This window comes from Orycteropus afer, unplaced genomic scaffold (genome assembly GCF_000298275.1).
Source record: "Orycteropus afer afer isolate SDZICR_OR568_19922 unplaced genomic scaffold, OryAfe1.0 scaffold00420, whole genome shotgun sequence".
NCBI lineage: Eukaryota > Metazoa > Chordata > Mammalia > Tubulidentata > Orycteropodidae > Orycteropus > Orycteropus afer.
This window is the reverse complement of record NW_006922007.1, coordinates 2,416,325-2,429,237: the sequence shown is the minus strand read 5'-3', so window position 1 is coordinate 2,429,237 and position 12,913 is coordinate 2,416,325. Positions and strand designations below refer to the sequence as shown.

Genomic DNA, 12,913 nt, shown 5'->3' with positions numbered 1-12,913 from the left:
CCCTTTGGTCCTGGAACTGAATTCTCAGCCAAACAATAGACAGGACTAGGAGCAGCTGAACCCCTACACCAGGGAAATGCACTCCTTAGAACAATCCATGATGGGAGATCAGAAGGGTAACATTTGCGCAGGGAAAAATGTAGGGAGTCAGGAATGCATAGGGAGAAGGACACAGGAAAAGGGTAACCACAGGGAGGAAGTGGGAGGGGAGCTTTTACACTGTAGGAAATAACCAGTGCCACAAAACAAAATGTGCATGAACTGCTGAATGTAAGACGAATCTACTTTGTAAAATTTCACCCTAATCACAAGAAAAAGCTTTTTTTAAAAAAAAAAAAAGAAAGAAAGAAAGAAAGGAATGATGGTTGAGAATTTTGTGCTTTCAAATCAAAACCCAATGGCTTTCAGGCCATGCAGAGGGAGGGCCACCCAGTCAGCCTGGGAACGGGCCAGCAGGGCTGGTCTCAGTACTGTTACACCTTCTTTCTATTCCCTGCCTCTTGGTTGGCAGAAAGTTTGTCTAATATCAACCCCATGTTTATGTGCTAACAGGTAAGCACTGACCCACTTCTCCATCTCAACCACCAACCCCATCAACCGCACCTTCAGCAAGATGGGCCGTTCTGAAGATCTAGTGCCTTAACGCATCTCCTCTCAGCCCTCCCCTGCAGTTCAAGCCTCAGGCAATCTGATAAAACCTTAGCCTGTAGAGTCAATTCCCACTCACGGCCATCCCTGCGCATCAGAGTCGAACCGTGCTCCCCGGGGTTTCCAGTGGCTGAGTTTTTGGAATTAGATTTTAGGAAGTAGGCACCTTTCTTCCAAGGCATTTCTGGAATGGACTTGAACCTCCAACCTTCTAGTTAGCAGCTGAACACGTTAACCATTTGTACTACCCAGGTACTCTAGAGAATTTAATGTCATTTCTTATCTGTTGGAGAAGGAGAGGCAAAGCCAGGAGATGGAGGAAGACATGGTGACTTAGTAAGAGTCTCCCTACCACCACTGCTACCACCACAGCCCTGCCCAGGGCTGCTGATCAGAAGACCTGGGGGTTAGCCCCAGACCTGCCTCTACAGGCCTGAGTGAACTTAGACCAAACAGTTCCACTCTCCACTTGTCAACAGTCAAAGTAGGCAAGGATGCCTTCAGGGGCTTGGGTGTCTCAGTGGCAGGAAGTGGGAAAGCCCTGCAGCTGAGAAAAGCATTCTGTCACAGGTCCTGTTACAGGTCCTGAGCCCGTTCCCTCCTGCCCACTAGAGTGGCTGAAAGACAAGGAAAAATCTCCCTGCTGTGTATTGGCCTAGCTACTGGTGAGACGACCACTCCTTCTGGACTCTGACACTGTGCCACCTGGAAATGTGATGCATATTTGTATGGTGTACCACCTCCATGCTTCTATATTATCACCATAAAGTCATCTAAACGAAAGGACCCTGTTTGTCAATTGCAGTGGAACGCTGTTAAGTGTACACACTTTTAATTTTGCAGATTAGCTCGTAAGTATAAATAAGTTATCAAAAAGATTCCAAGGCTGCTGTTGCCCTGGGTTGGTTTATTTTCCACAGTAGTTAGTTTTTAATGCTTTCTGACAACAGGCCATAGTAGACTCTGATATCCTCATTAATGTTTACCTTGCGGTCATCAATCACAATAAGTAACACACAACTGTACAGTAATGGAGTCTACAAAGACTTATGGGGCTAACAGAAATCTTGTTTTTATGATAGTGAGCCTTGGGCAGGTTGCAGTATCCCAGCTCTGATACTTCGAGGTCCTGTGAGTTCATATGTGTTTGTTTGCTACCCATTCTGGTCCTAAACAGGATGTACCTGAGCAGCCACCAAACCCTGCATGGTACTGAGGTTTGAGATGGAGAAATCCCATCACTCAAATTTCTCTTTCCTTTTTGGAAAGTGCACACAGCCCAACTGATAAGCATTCAAACCTTAAGCAAAAGACAGAGCTCTTGTTTTGCCTAAGGATCCAAAATGGACAGCAGTGAGGTTTCTTTAAAAAAACAAACAAAAAAAAAAAGCTGGATAACGGAGTTGTCATAAAAATTTATTGCAGTAGGGAAGTGATAAGATCCCTAGGAAATACAAACAGGAACATCTAGTCGTGTGATTCATAAAATCTGAGGCTTTATCTCAAGTGATTGGGCACATTTGAATAAGAACCTGAGGACAGGAAATTGTACAGACCAGAATACTCCTCAGGCAGTGTGCTCAGGGGGGAGCTGGTAAAATTGAGATCATGAGGGTCAGTCAAGTGTGGGTGTCAGAACCCAAAACACCACCACCACAGAAGATGGCAGCCATGGTCAATGTCTGAGCCCTGTACCTGAAATGCCTCTGCTTTCTCCCTCAATCAATTACACACCTGCTGGATCCCTACCCCCTCCCCAAGCAGAGGCATATGTAAGATATGGCACTTGAAGTGGGGTGCTACTGATCAGCTTCTGTTAACCATTGCAGTTTCCATCACCAGCTGTGAGAGACCATCCAGTGAGTTAAAACCCACAAGGCCACTTGCAAGGTTACACCTCCTCTCTTCTCACCTATCACAAACTGGTAATGTCGTCCCTCCCTAATACACACATCAAAATAGATGAATCCTTGTTAGTGTGCAATATAAATACCTCATTATGTTAGCTTGTTACTAATCCTTTTTGCCCATGAGCTCTGCACTCATGTGTATTTTAATATGAGGTCCTAGAAGGTCAAGTTGATTCTGACTCACGGGGATCCCACATGTCCTCCCTAGGGTTCTCAGTGGTTGATTTTTCAGAAATAGGTCACCATGCCTTTCTTCTGAGGCACCCCTGTTGTTGTTGTTGTTACATGCTCTTGAGGCACCCCTGGGTGGATTCAAACAAGTAGCCTTCAGGTTAGGAGCTGAGCACCTAACCATTTGTGCCGCCCAGAGACTCTTTGAAGTATAGTCTACATCAGTGTAATTCTTTTCAAGATTTCATGCTCTATGGCCTGAATCCAGCTGTCATGAATTAAATTGTGTCCCCAAAAAATATACATCAGTTTGGCTGGGCCATGATTCTCAGCGGTTTGGCAGTTCTGAGATGATGTAATGATCCCCCATGGTGTGATCTGATGTGATCAGCCAATCAGTTGTAAGGGACTTAGGGTGGGATGCAACACCCTTATTCAGGTCACAGTCCTGATCTGATGTAAGGGGAGTTTTCCTGGGGCATGGCCCGCCTCCCCTTTCATCTTACAAAAGATAGAAGGAGAGGGATGTGGGGAGAGAAAGACGGACCACCAAGAAAGAAGAGCCAGAGTGGAGTGCATCCTTTAAACCTGGGGTCCCTGTGCTGAGAATCTCCTAGACCCAGGGGAAGACTGAGGCTTAAACACATGAAGATCCCCAGGCCCACAGATGCTGAAAGGAGACAAGGATCTTCCTCCTAAACTGTGAGCCAACAGAGAAAGAAAGCCTTTCCCTAGAGCTAGTGCCCAAAATTCGGACTCCTAGCCTCCTAAACTGTGAGAGAATAAATTTCTGTTTGTTAAAGTCATCCACTTGTGATGTTTCTGTTATAGCAGCAACAGATAACTAAGACACTAGACAAATTTGCAAAGACAAAACGTCTGTCTGCACCCTTCCCTATGCCTAAATGTCCTTCCTTCACACTCTTCAGTCATCCAGCGTGCAGCTGCTACTCTCACTTCACATTGCTCTCCAGTTGTACTCTTAGACTTCATTTATATTGATGCAGTTCATTTACTAGCAGTCTTATCTTTTTCTGTTGTTGTTGTTGATATGTGCCATCGAGTCGGACCCGACTCATAGCGACCCCTCCTTGGATTTCCAAGGTGGTATCACTGCGGAAGTAGATTGCCCAACCTTCCTTCTGAGGAGTGACTGCCAGGTTTGAACCACCAGCCTTCTGGTAAACAGTCAAGTGTGTTAGGCACTACACTATTTGAATGTTAGCCTGCTCCGTCTTGGAGGAATGAAAGATTTAGAAGGCAGTGGGCACAACGTCAAAAGATTTGGGTTGAGTATCAGGAAGTCTGCTCCTTATCCTACTTCTACTATTGTTTAACCCCACAGAATCCCCTTCCTCTGTCTAGACCTCAGTTTCCTCAACTGTAAAGTGCAAAAGTAGGACAAGATGATCTATCACATTCTACCAACTTATATCTTCATCCCATCCAAGTGTAGTGCAGAATTTTGAGAACTTTGGGCTAGAGAGACCTGGGTTCCAATTCTGACCTTGTCATATACTAGCTGTGTGACCTTGAGCAAGTTACCTAACCTCTCTGAGACTCAGCTTTTCCTTCCGTGAAATGGTACTCTTATGAGGAGTGGAAATTATACAAGTAAAACCCTTAGGGAAAGACCTGACACTAAACGAAGGCGAGCTACAATCCTTCTTTGAGTCCCTGAATGGTACAAACGGTTAATCCACTCAGCTGCTAACTGGAAGGTTGGAGATCTGAATCTTCCCAGAGGTGCCTCTGAAAAAAGGCCTGGTGATCTACTTCCAAAAACTCAGCCACTGAAAACTCTATGGAGTCCTACTCTGACATCTATGAGGTCGCCATCAATCAGAGTCAACTCAAAGGCAACTGGTTTACTGGTTTTATCATCCTTATGCTTTATTTAAGGGATCACTGGCCCTGGGCAGCAGGTGAAGCAGATATAACGTTGAGCAGAAACCACACAGAGGGAGCAACAATCTGTGACTAAAAAGAAAAATTCAGAAAGAGGTGGCTCTAGAGGGGATTGGCTCCCTCAAGACCAAACTGAGCGAGGTAGCTCCTTGGCTACCTGTAGGCTCCCAAGTTTAAAGCAGTTTAATCAGTAACCTAGAAAAAAAAAGGCCTTGGAAGGCAGGGAGAGAGGCTGGGTACGCAGTTCCTTTATACAACTGCCCCGACCCCAGCTCTGAGGGCAAAGAGTGCCTGTTCCATGGCAACTGCAGTCAACAGACTTTCACCTGTTTGAACTGTGGACTCAGAGAAGACTTGCTTCCTAGCAAGGGAAGCCTTTACGTGCCATCTCACAGCTCAACTGAGGACAGGACCCTTAACCAGCCTCTTGCTCCTTCGTGCCTCATCTTCACAGCCTCCCTTTTCTCCTCTTACTTCCTTCCCTTAGGAAGCCAGACCCCTGCTTTCTCCACCCCTCCCAGGACTTCCTAGCCAAGGTCTCTAATGACATCAGACCACAAAGCCCAGGGTTTTTATTTTGTAATGAAAACCTGACCCTGAAGAAGAGGACGAGAAAATGAAGCAGCTGGAGTCATCAGGTTGGTGAAGACAGCACAAAGGTCAGGGGTAGTAGCAGTGACCGGATGCCGAGCAGGGACAGGGCATCATTCCTGGGTGTCAGTCTCAACTCCAAAACAAAGCCTTATTGGTCTTCTCAAGAAGTTCATATTTCCACTGAGCTGCGTAAAAACATTTGTGCAAGACCATTCAGTAAGGAAAGAATAGTTTTGGCACACTGTCCTAGGAATCTGGGTATTCACATGCAAAAGAACTAATTCAGACCCCTACCTCACACATCAGACCCCTACCTCACACAATACACAACACTAACTCAAGACCTAAACTATAATATTATTAAACTAGAAGAGCTAAGAAGGAGCTCTGGTGACATAGTGGATTAAGGCATTTGGCTGCTAGCCAGAAGGTCAGTAGTTCAAACCCACCACCTGGTCCATAGGAGGAAGATGAGGCGATCTACTTCTGTACAGATTTACAGTCTCGGAAACCCAGTGGGAGTCACTGTGAGTCAGAATGACTCGATGGCAATGGGTTCAGTTTGGTATAAGAGTTAAACCTATAAAACGCTGAAAAGAAAATATAGATGTAAATCCTCATGACCTTGGATTTGGCAATGGATCCTTAGAAATGACACCAAATGCACAAGCAACAGAGGAAAACTCTGTTGAACTTCATCAAAACCAGACTTCTATTTGGACTTCATCAAAATTGAAAACATTTATACATCAAAGGGTGCAATCAAGAAAGTGAAAAGACAATAGAACAGGAAAAAAATATTTGCAAATCAGATATCTGATAAGGGTCTAGTGTCCAGAATATATAAAAAAAAGTCTTACAAGTCAACAACAAAAAAGATAAATAACTCAATAAAATAAATAGGTAAACATGTAGCTCAGGAATGAAAAATAAGGACATAAAAAGAGAAAACAATTGTGGTAGGCTGAAGATCTATACAGACATATTCCCTTTAAAGAAATAACAATAAAATGCCTCAACCTAGTTTAGATCCTGATTCACACAAACCAACTGTGATAAGACCTTTCTGAGATAATTAGGAAAATTTGGATATGGATCAGATATTTAATCACCTAAAATAAGAAATCATTGTAAATTTTGTTAGGAGTGATGATAGTACAATGGTTATGTTTTTTTAAAAGTTAGAGATACAATCTGAAGAGTTTACAGAGCAATGACATGATGTCTGGGGTTTGATTTAAAATAATGCCAAAAAGAGAGAGAGAGAGAGAGGATTGACAAACCTAGAATGGAAAAATATTGATAATTATTGAATCTGAGTGATAAAATATGAGGTCTTGGAGCACATCTTATACTATTCTCTCTCTCTCTCCTTTGGTATGTTTGAAATTTTCCATAATATAAAGTTGCAAATGTTACTTAATCTTGGTGCCATCTCAGCTTTCAGTAAGCAGGAGAAGAAAAACACTAGCCAGCTGGATTTTTTTTTTTTTTTTCAGCACCCAACATAGCTGGGGTAGAAGGTTCAGTTCAGATCCAACTCAACTCAGGTCTCAGCCAGGGCAGATCCTTTGCAAGATGCTGAGATTGGTCATCTCAATTAAGGACTTTGGTGCTGGATGGAGGGGACAAGGAAAACTAACCACAGCTAATGAGATAACCCTTCAGATAGAGCAGCAAGCACTTTATAACTGCTGGCTAGGAAAAAAAAAAAAGCTGGATCCATTCCTTCTGTGATCTCAGAAAACATCAGCTTCTCTCCCTACCCCACTGCAACCCAAGGAGCTTCTCACCCAGGAATGTTGAGTGTCTTCAATTAGCTATGTTCATCATCAACATATACCACACATCCCAACAACATTTTATGTCTTCCAAATAAATTCACTTGATCCTCATCACCACCCAGATACAGGTAAAAAGGCAATATTATCTCCATCTTAGCCATGAGCCCACCAAGAACCAAACCCACTGCCATAGAGTTGATTCTGACTCATAGCAACCTTAATGGACAGAGTACAACTGCCCCATAGGGTTTCCAGGGCTGTAAATCTTTACAGAAGCAGACTGCCTTATTTTTCTTCTGCAGAACATCTAGTGGGTTTGAACTGCCAACCTATGGCTAGCAGCCAAATTCTTTAAAAACTGCACCACCAGAGCTCCATAGTATAAGCAGTAAGACAGGTGACCTGCTAGTGAAGACAGAAGATGAGGAGTTCAAGTTCTTCCAAAGCCCCACCTTCTTCCAAGATAGTTTTCTTAGGTAATTTTCCTACCAAGTTTCTATTTTCTTTCTCTTATTCCTTATCATTCACATTTCCTTTTTTTTTTTTTTTTTATTTTTATTTTTTTTTTTTTTTTAAAGTTTTTTTTTTTTTTTTTTTTTTTTTTTTTTTTTATTATTGCTTTAAATTTTATCAGACTCACGATCATCTTGGACACAGAAAAACGCCAACCAAAATCTGTAAGCAAATTTTTATCTTCCCATTGACTTTTGGGCTGTCAAAGGAATATCTCAGAACATCAGTAGTTTCCAGGACTTTTTGTTTTGCTTCTACCATCAAGGGAAATTGACTTGAACACTTTCAAGGAAGAAACAGTGAAGTAAAAGAGTACAAGACTTGCTCCAGTGGGTCGGCCAAGAGCTCTACCTAGTTCTCAAATGCACCCCAATAGCCAGTCAATCCCTGGGAAATCTCAGCTCTGCCAGTTGGAGCCCGCAGCTGCAGGCTGATAGAACGAGCAGGTTAAATGGTAGGAGCAGCGGTCAACATCAGTTCATCCTACTGTGGTGACTTGCATGTTGTGGTGATGCTGGGAGTTATTGTTTTTGTTGTTATTTGCCGTCGAGTCAGACCCAACTACTTGGGTTTCCGAGGTGGTATCACTATGGAAGTAGGTTGCCCAACCTTCCTTCCAAGGAGTGGCTGGCAGGTTTGAACCACCAGCCTTCTGGTTAGCAGTCAAGTGCCTAGGCACTACGCTACCAGAGCTAGGCTATCCGTATTTCAGACACCAGCAGGGTTACCCATGGTGGACAGGTTTTAGTAGAACTTTCAGATTAAAACAGTTGTTGTGGAAGAAGGGCCTAGTGATTTATTTCCAAAAATTAGCCAATGGAAACCCTATGTATCTCAATGTAACATTGTCCCCTAGACTAGAAGCCACTCAAAACATTGGCCACACTAATGGATTCAAAGATACAACAATCATACTGATGGTGCAGTATTGGGCAATGTTCTGTTCTATGGCACATAGGGTCACCATGAGTCAAAACTGACTCAGTGGCAACTAACAGTAATGGTTGGGTTCAGAGAGAATAAAATCTCCAGGAAGGTTAGGGACTGTTCTGGTTCCCTAGTGCTGCTCTGATAGGAATATATCACAAATGGGATGGTCTTAACAAGCAGGAGTTTATTCTCTTAGTTTGGAGGCTTCAAGTCCAAGTTCAAAGTGCCAGGCTCTAGGGACTGGGTGAAAGCCCCTCAACCTTGGCATCCAGCTCTGCCTCCTGCTCCCAGCCCACTGGAACTAGAGGCATTTCTTCACTCAGACAGCTGCTGGCTGCTGAGGCTGAGAAGCCCCAAGGTTGACAAGTAAAAAGGCACAGTCTTGATGTTACCAAACCACATGGCAGGCCGTTAACTTAAGTCCACTGTAAGTCCCAAGGTAGGCAGAGCATAGCAGGCTGCTGAGCAACAACATGGCTATATGCAGGGTCCAAGCGTGCCATAGGCTAGAGACTATTCCCAAGGTTTCTCCTTACATACAGGAAGCAGACCACATCCCCAAGGCAACTACTCAGCTGCTTGTAGTAGATCCCACCGTGGAGATGATTGCCAGTCTCATCATGGGGAATAACTACCACCAGCTGCCCAGACACTCAACCAGGCCTAGCCATGTTGACACACAAACATAAGCACCAGAGACTGAAGGCCCAGGGAGCTGATTTCAAGTGAATACAAGGAGACATGTGCAGTAAAAAAGACAGTAAATTGGAAGCAGAGGTCTAGGATCTTCTCCTGATTCAGGATCCTGAGTAAGTACTTTCCATCCTCAGGAAGTCCATTTCCCTGTCCATAAAAGAAGAGGGTGGGACCTCACCAGACAATCTCTAAGGTCCCTTCAAGAGTTGGCTCTGACTGCCCATAGTTAAGCACACAGAAATGACACATGGAGTTAGGTTCTGACCCTGAAGGGCATAAAGGCCCATGGCTGCCTCTAAGGTTGGGTCAGCCCTTAGATACCCCTAACTCTCTATGAGTCTTCTGTTAAGGACAGCTCTCACTGAGCCTCCCTGAATCCGTTTATGTTTTCAGCTGCACCAGGTGGAGGATAAGGAGTTTCATGTGTTGTTGGCTCCTTGACATGTGAAATAGGACTTTCCCCTAAGAGCAAGAAGGCCTAAGGTGCCCAGTTAACAGAAACATGTAGAGCAGCCTCGGGGTGAGCCAGCACATGGTGGGGAGGGAGACCAAGCAGGTTCTGAGACAGTCAGGGCCATGCCCCCAGGGTAGCAGACTCACTGAGATCTTGGTGAAAATGTAGAGGAGCAGGGAGAGGACGGACAGGTAGACCTGGATCCGCTTGCCTCCAAACCGCTTCCGGAGGTACTCTGGCATTGTCACCACCTGCGTGGGATGCAAGAGAAGTCACTGCCAGCCAGAGTGACCGGAGGGTCCAGAGCAAGCAGCACAGTGGGATCCACACTGTCAGAGACACAGAGACGTGATCAAGGATTCAAAACCCTTGTTGGCCAGAGAAGTAACCAGATGGTCCCAGTCCTCCAGCCTTTTGCTTATCTGTCTCATATGCCCTGCCGCTGCAAGGGTAGCTGGTATCATCCCAACACATAGAAGGTGCCCAGAGCCAGTATCACTATGGAAGTAGATTGCCCCATCTTCCTTCCAAGGAGTGGCTGGTGGGTTTGAACCACCAGCCTTCTGGTTAGCAGTCAAGTGCCTTAGGCACTAGGCTACCAGAGCTAGGCTATCAGTATTTCAGACACCTGCAGGGTTACCCATGGTGGACAGGTTTCAGTGGCACTTTCAGATTGAAACAGTTATGTTTTCAAATGAATACATGACCGGCCATAACCAAGAAAGCAGATCCTTGCCCTAGATAAAGAGGAAATAATATATATGTATATGCATGTATATATTCCTATATAGAGCACCTACTGCAAATAAGACATCATAACAGTCATAACAGTGCCGACATCTTTCCAGTACACCAAACAAGGTACCAGGCTGGATGTGCACTTCCCCCTCTCTGCAGACAGGCTGTGCCAAGGATGGAGGCTACAGGCCTCCCCAGCTGTCCTCCTACTCCCTTTCTGCAAATTCCAACCATACTTCTTATCTTGTACCCTCAACCCTGAACCTATTGTTTCCTGGACCAGATATGTGTCACCAACACTCTCAAAGATGCACAGTCAGGCCAGTGTTGCTTTTAGCACCTAACGCATGAGTTTACACCTAATAGGTGCTCATTCCATCTCATAGAACAGATGATACTAAAGCTGTCCCGTTTACAATATGAGACAGAGACATGGTCAGGAGACCAATCATGCACCAGTAGTCAGGTACGAGCTATGTGCTCAGCAAACAAGGGTCGGTGGTGTTTATAAATGAAGGGGCAAAGACAGAAGCTATATATCAAGGGCAAGTGCATAGCAGTACTGTGCAAGTATACATCCAAGGTGATAGTGCATAATACTTCAGAGTACACTCTGAACAGAGGGAGTTTACTTAGGGGATTTCCAAGAGGGATGTGTCATGAGCCTGAAGAGAGCAATCAGACCCAGGCCAAGTGGACCTTTGTAGTGCACCCATGGGCAGGCAGGAACTTTACACCTTGGGAACAAAAGTCAAGCCACAGGCTCTCTGCCAATTATTACCCCTCAGTCTTCTCTGCCTTTAAGCTCACATATCATATTTGCCAGCAGGAAATGGAATGACAGGGCAGATACTTACCCCAGCCTTAATGTAAATGGGGACAAACACCCAGCCTAACACAACCACCAGAATCAGTGCCTGAAACCAAAAAAGAGGTAGAGTCAAACCAGGAGGAACCTTATCCATCCCTACTGCCTTGAGCCCCCCCATTCCCACCCACCTGGAGCACATACTTTCTCACATGCTCAGAATAATCACCCAGCATTTTCTCTTTTAGGCTCTAAGGACAACTCCCTAAGGGCCATCAGATATTGGAGAAGGCCCGAGATGTTAGATTGGCCTCTGGGAACAGGAGCTGGGCAACAGTGGAAGGGAGCCAGAAGGCTGCCAACTGCCAATCAAGCATCAGATCCTAGAGAGGACACTGACTTTTCTGGCTCTTCCCTGTAAAATCCCATTTAGAGACCTTTTAACAATAGTAATAGAAATGATGATGTTATGTTGTGTGCCCTCAAGTCAATTCGTACTCATAGCCACCCCCCATGTGATAGAGTACAACTGCTCCATATGGCTTCCTGGGCTGTAATCTTTGTTGTTGTTGTTGTTATGTGCTGTCGAGTCAGACCTGACTCATAGCGACCCCTCCTTGGGTTTCTGAGGCAGTATCACTACGGAAGTAGATTGCCCAAACTTCCTTCCGAGGAGTGGCTGGTGGGTTTAAACCACTAGCCTTCTGGTTAGCAGTCAAGTGTCTTAGGCACTATGCCACCAGAGTTCCCAATATGGCTGGATGGTAGTGAATTTTCAATAGTAAGGCAGAAGAGAAGATGTACTGTCATCAACTCACCCCTAAGTTTCTGTTTCCCCAGTGCTGACCTAGATCAGTGGTTTTCTCATGTTACTCCAGTGGAAGAAAAGCAGGACTCTGGGGCTCCTGAAACTGTGTCCCTCTTCCACCTGCATCCTGAGGTGGCCCCAAAGGGTTCTCTACTCTCCAGAGCTCCTCAGAGCACAGGCTGAGCTGGGTGACTGCTAAGTCTGCTTCCAGTTCCAGGACACAGTGGCCCAAATGTTACTCACATTCCATTCGAAGCCTCCCATGGCGATGCCTGCGGCTGCTCCAGTCCCTGCCAGTCCCACAAAGTGGCCACTTCCAATGTTACTAGCAAACAGAGAGGCTCCAATCTGAAACACAAAGATAAAGTCAAATGAGAATTCTGTGCTTGACCAGGACACACCAGATGGATTGAAGAGAGGAGAGACATGGCAGCCAAGAGAAGGACAAAGAAAAGGAGAAATATGCGGGAACTTAACCCTGCTGGAGTCTGTCAGGGTTACTGGTTCAAAGACAGAGGTGGGACCTTGAGGGGCAGTGGAACTATCCCTGAATCTGATCATATGTGAACACTTTGTCAACCTGCTGTGCACCCAGCCCAATGCTGAGCAGTGAAGAAGTCTAAGATGCGAAATTTGAGAAGCCCACCGCCCACTGTGACTCTTCTGCAAGTCCTCCATAGGCTGTAGGCTCAGGGGCAGGGCCATGCCATCCATCTTCACGTGCTCCAGCACACCTGGCTTGGGGCCTTGCCCAATATAGGCTCTCAGAAAATATGCACAACTTTGTTGAAAGGAATTATGTAAAAGGAAGCCTCTGGGTTTCTGTTAAGGGTGATGGGAAAATTTGGAAACAGATAATGGTGATCCTTGGACATCATAATTAGCATAACTAATGTCATGACTTACACATTTGGGGGAGTGGAGCTGGTGATTGCCAAGTGACTCCTAACT

At 45.1% G+C, this 12,913-nt stretch overlaps 1 protein-coding gene across 1 annotated transcript in view; it reads right to left on the bottom strand.

The window, feature by feature from the left end:
* Positions 1–12,913, bottom strand: part of LOC103208281 (sodium/glucose cotransporter 1) — an 88,781-nt gene that overhangs the window by 40,930 nt on the left and 34,938 nt on the right. Inside the window, 3 exon segments of the mRNA XM_007953967.1 lie at positions 9,755–9,859; positions 11,204–11,263; positions 12,206–12,310. Of these exon segments, the coding sequence (XP_007952158.1) occupies positions 9,755–9,859; positions 11,204–11,263; positions 12,206–12,310 (270 nt within the window).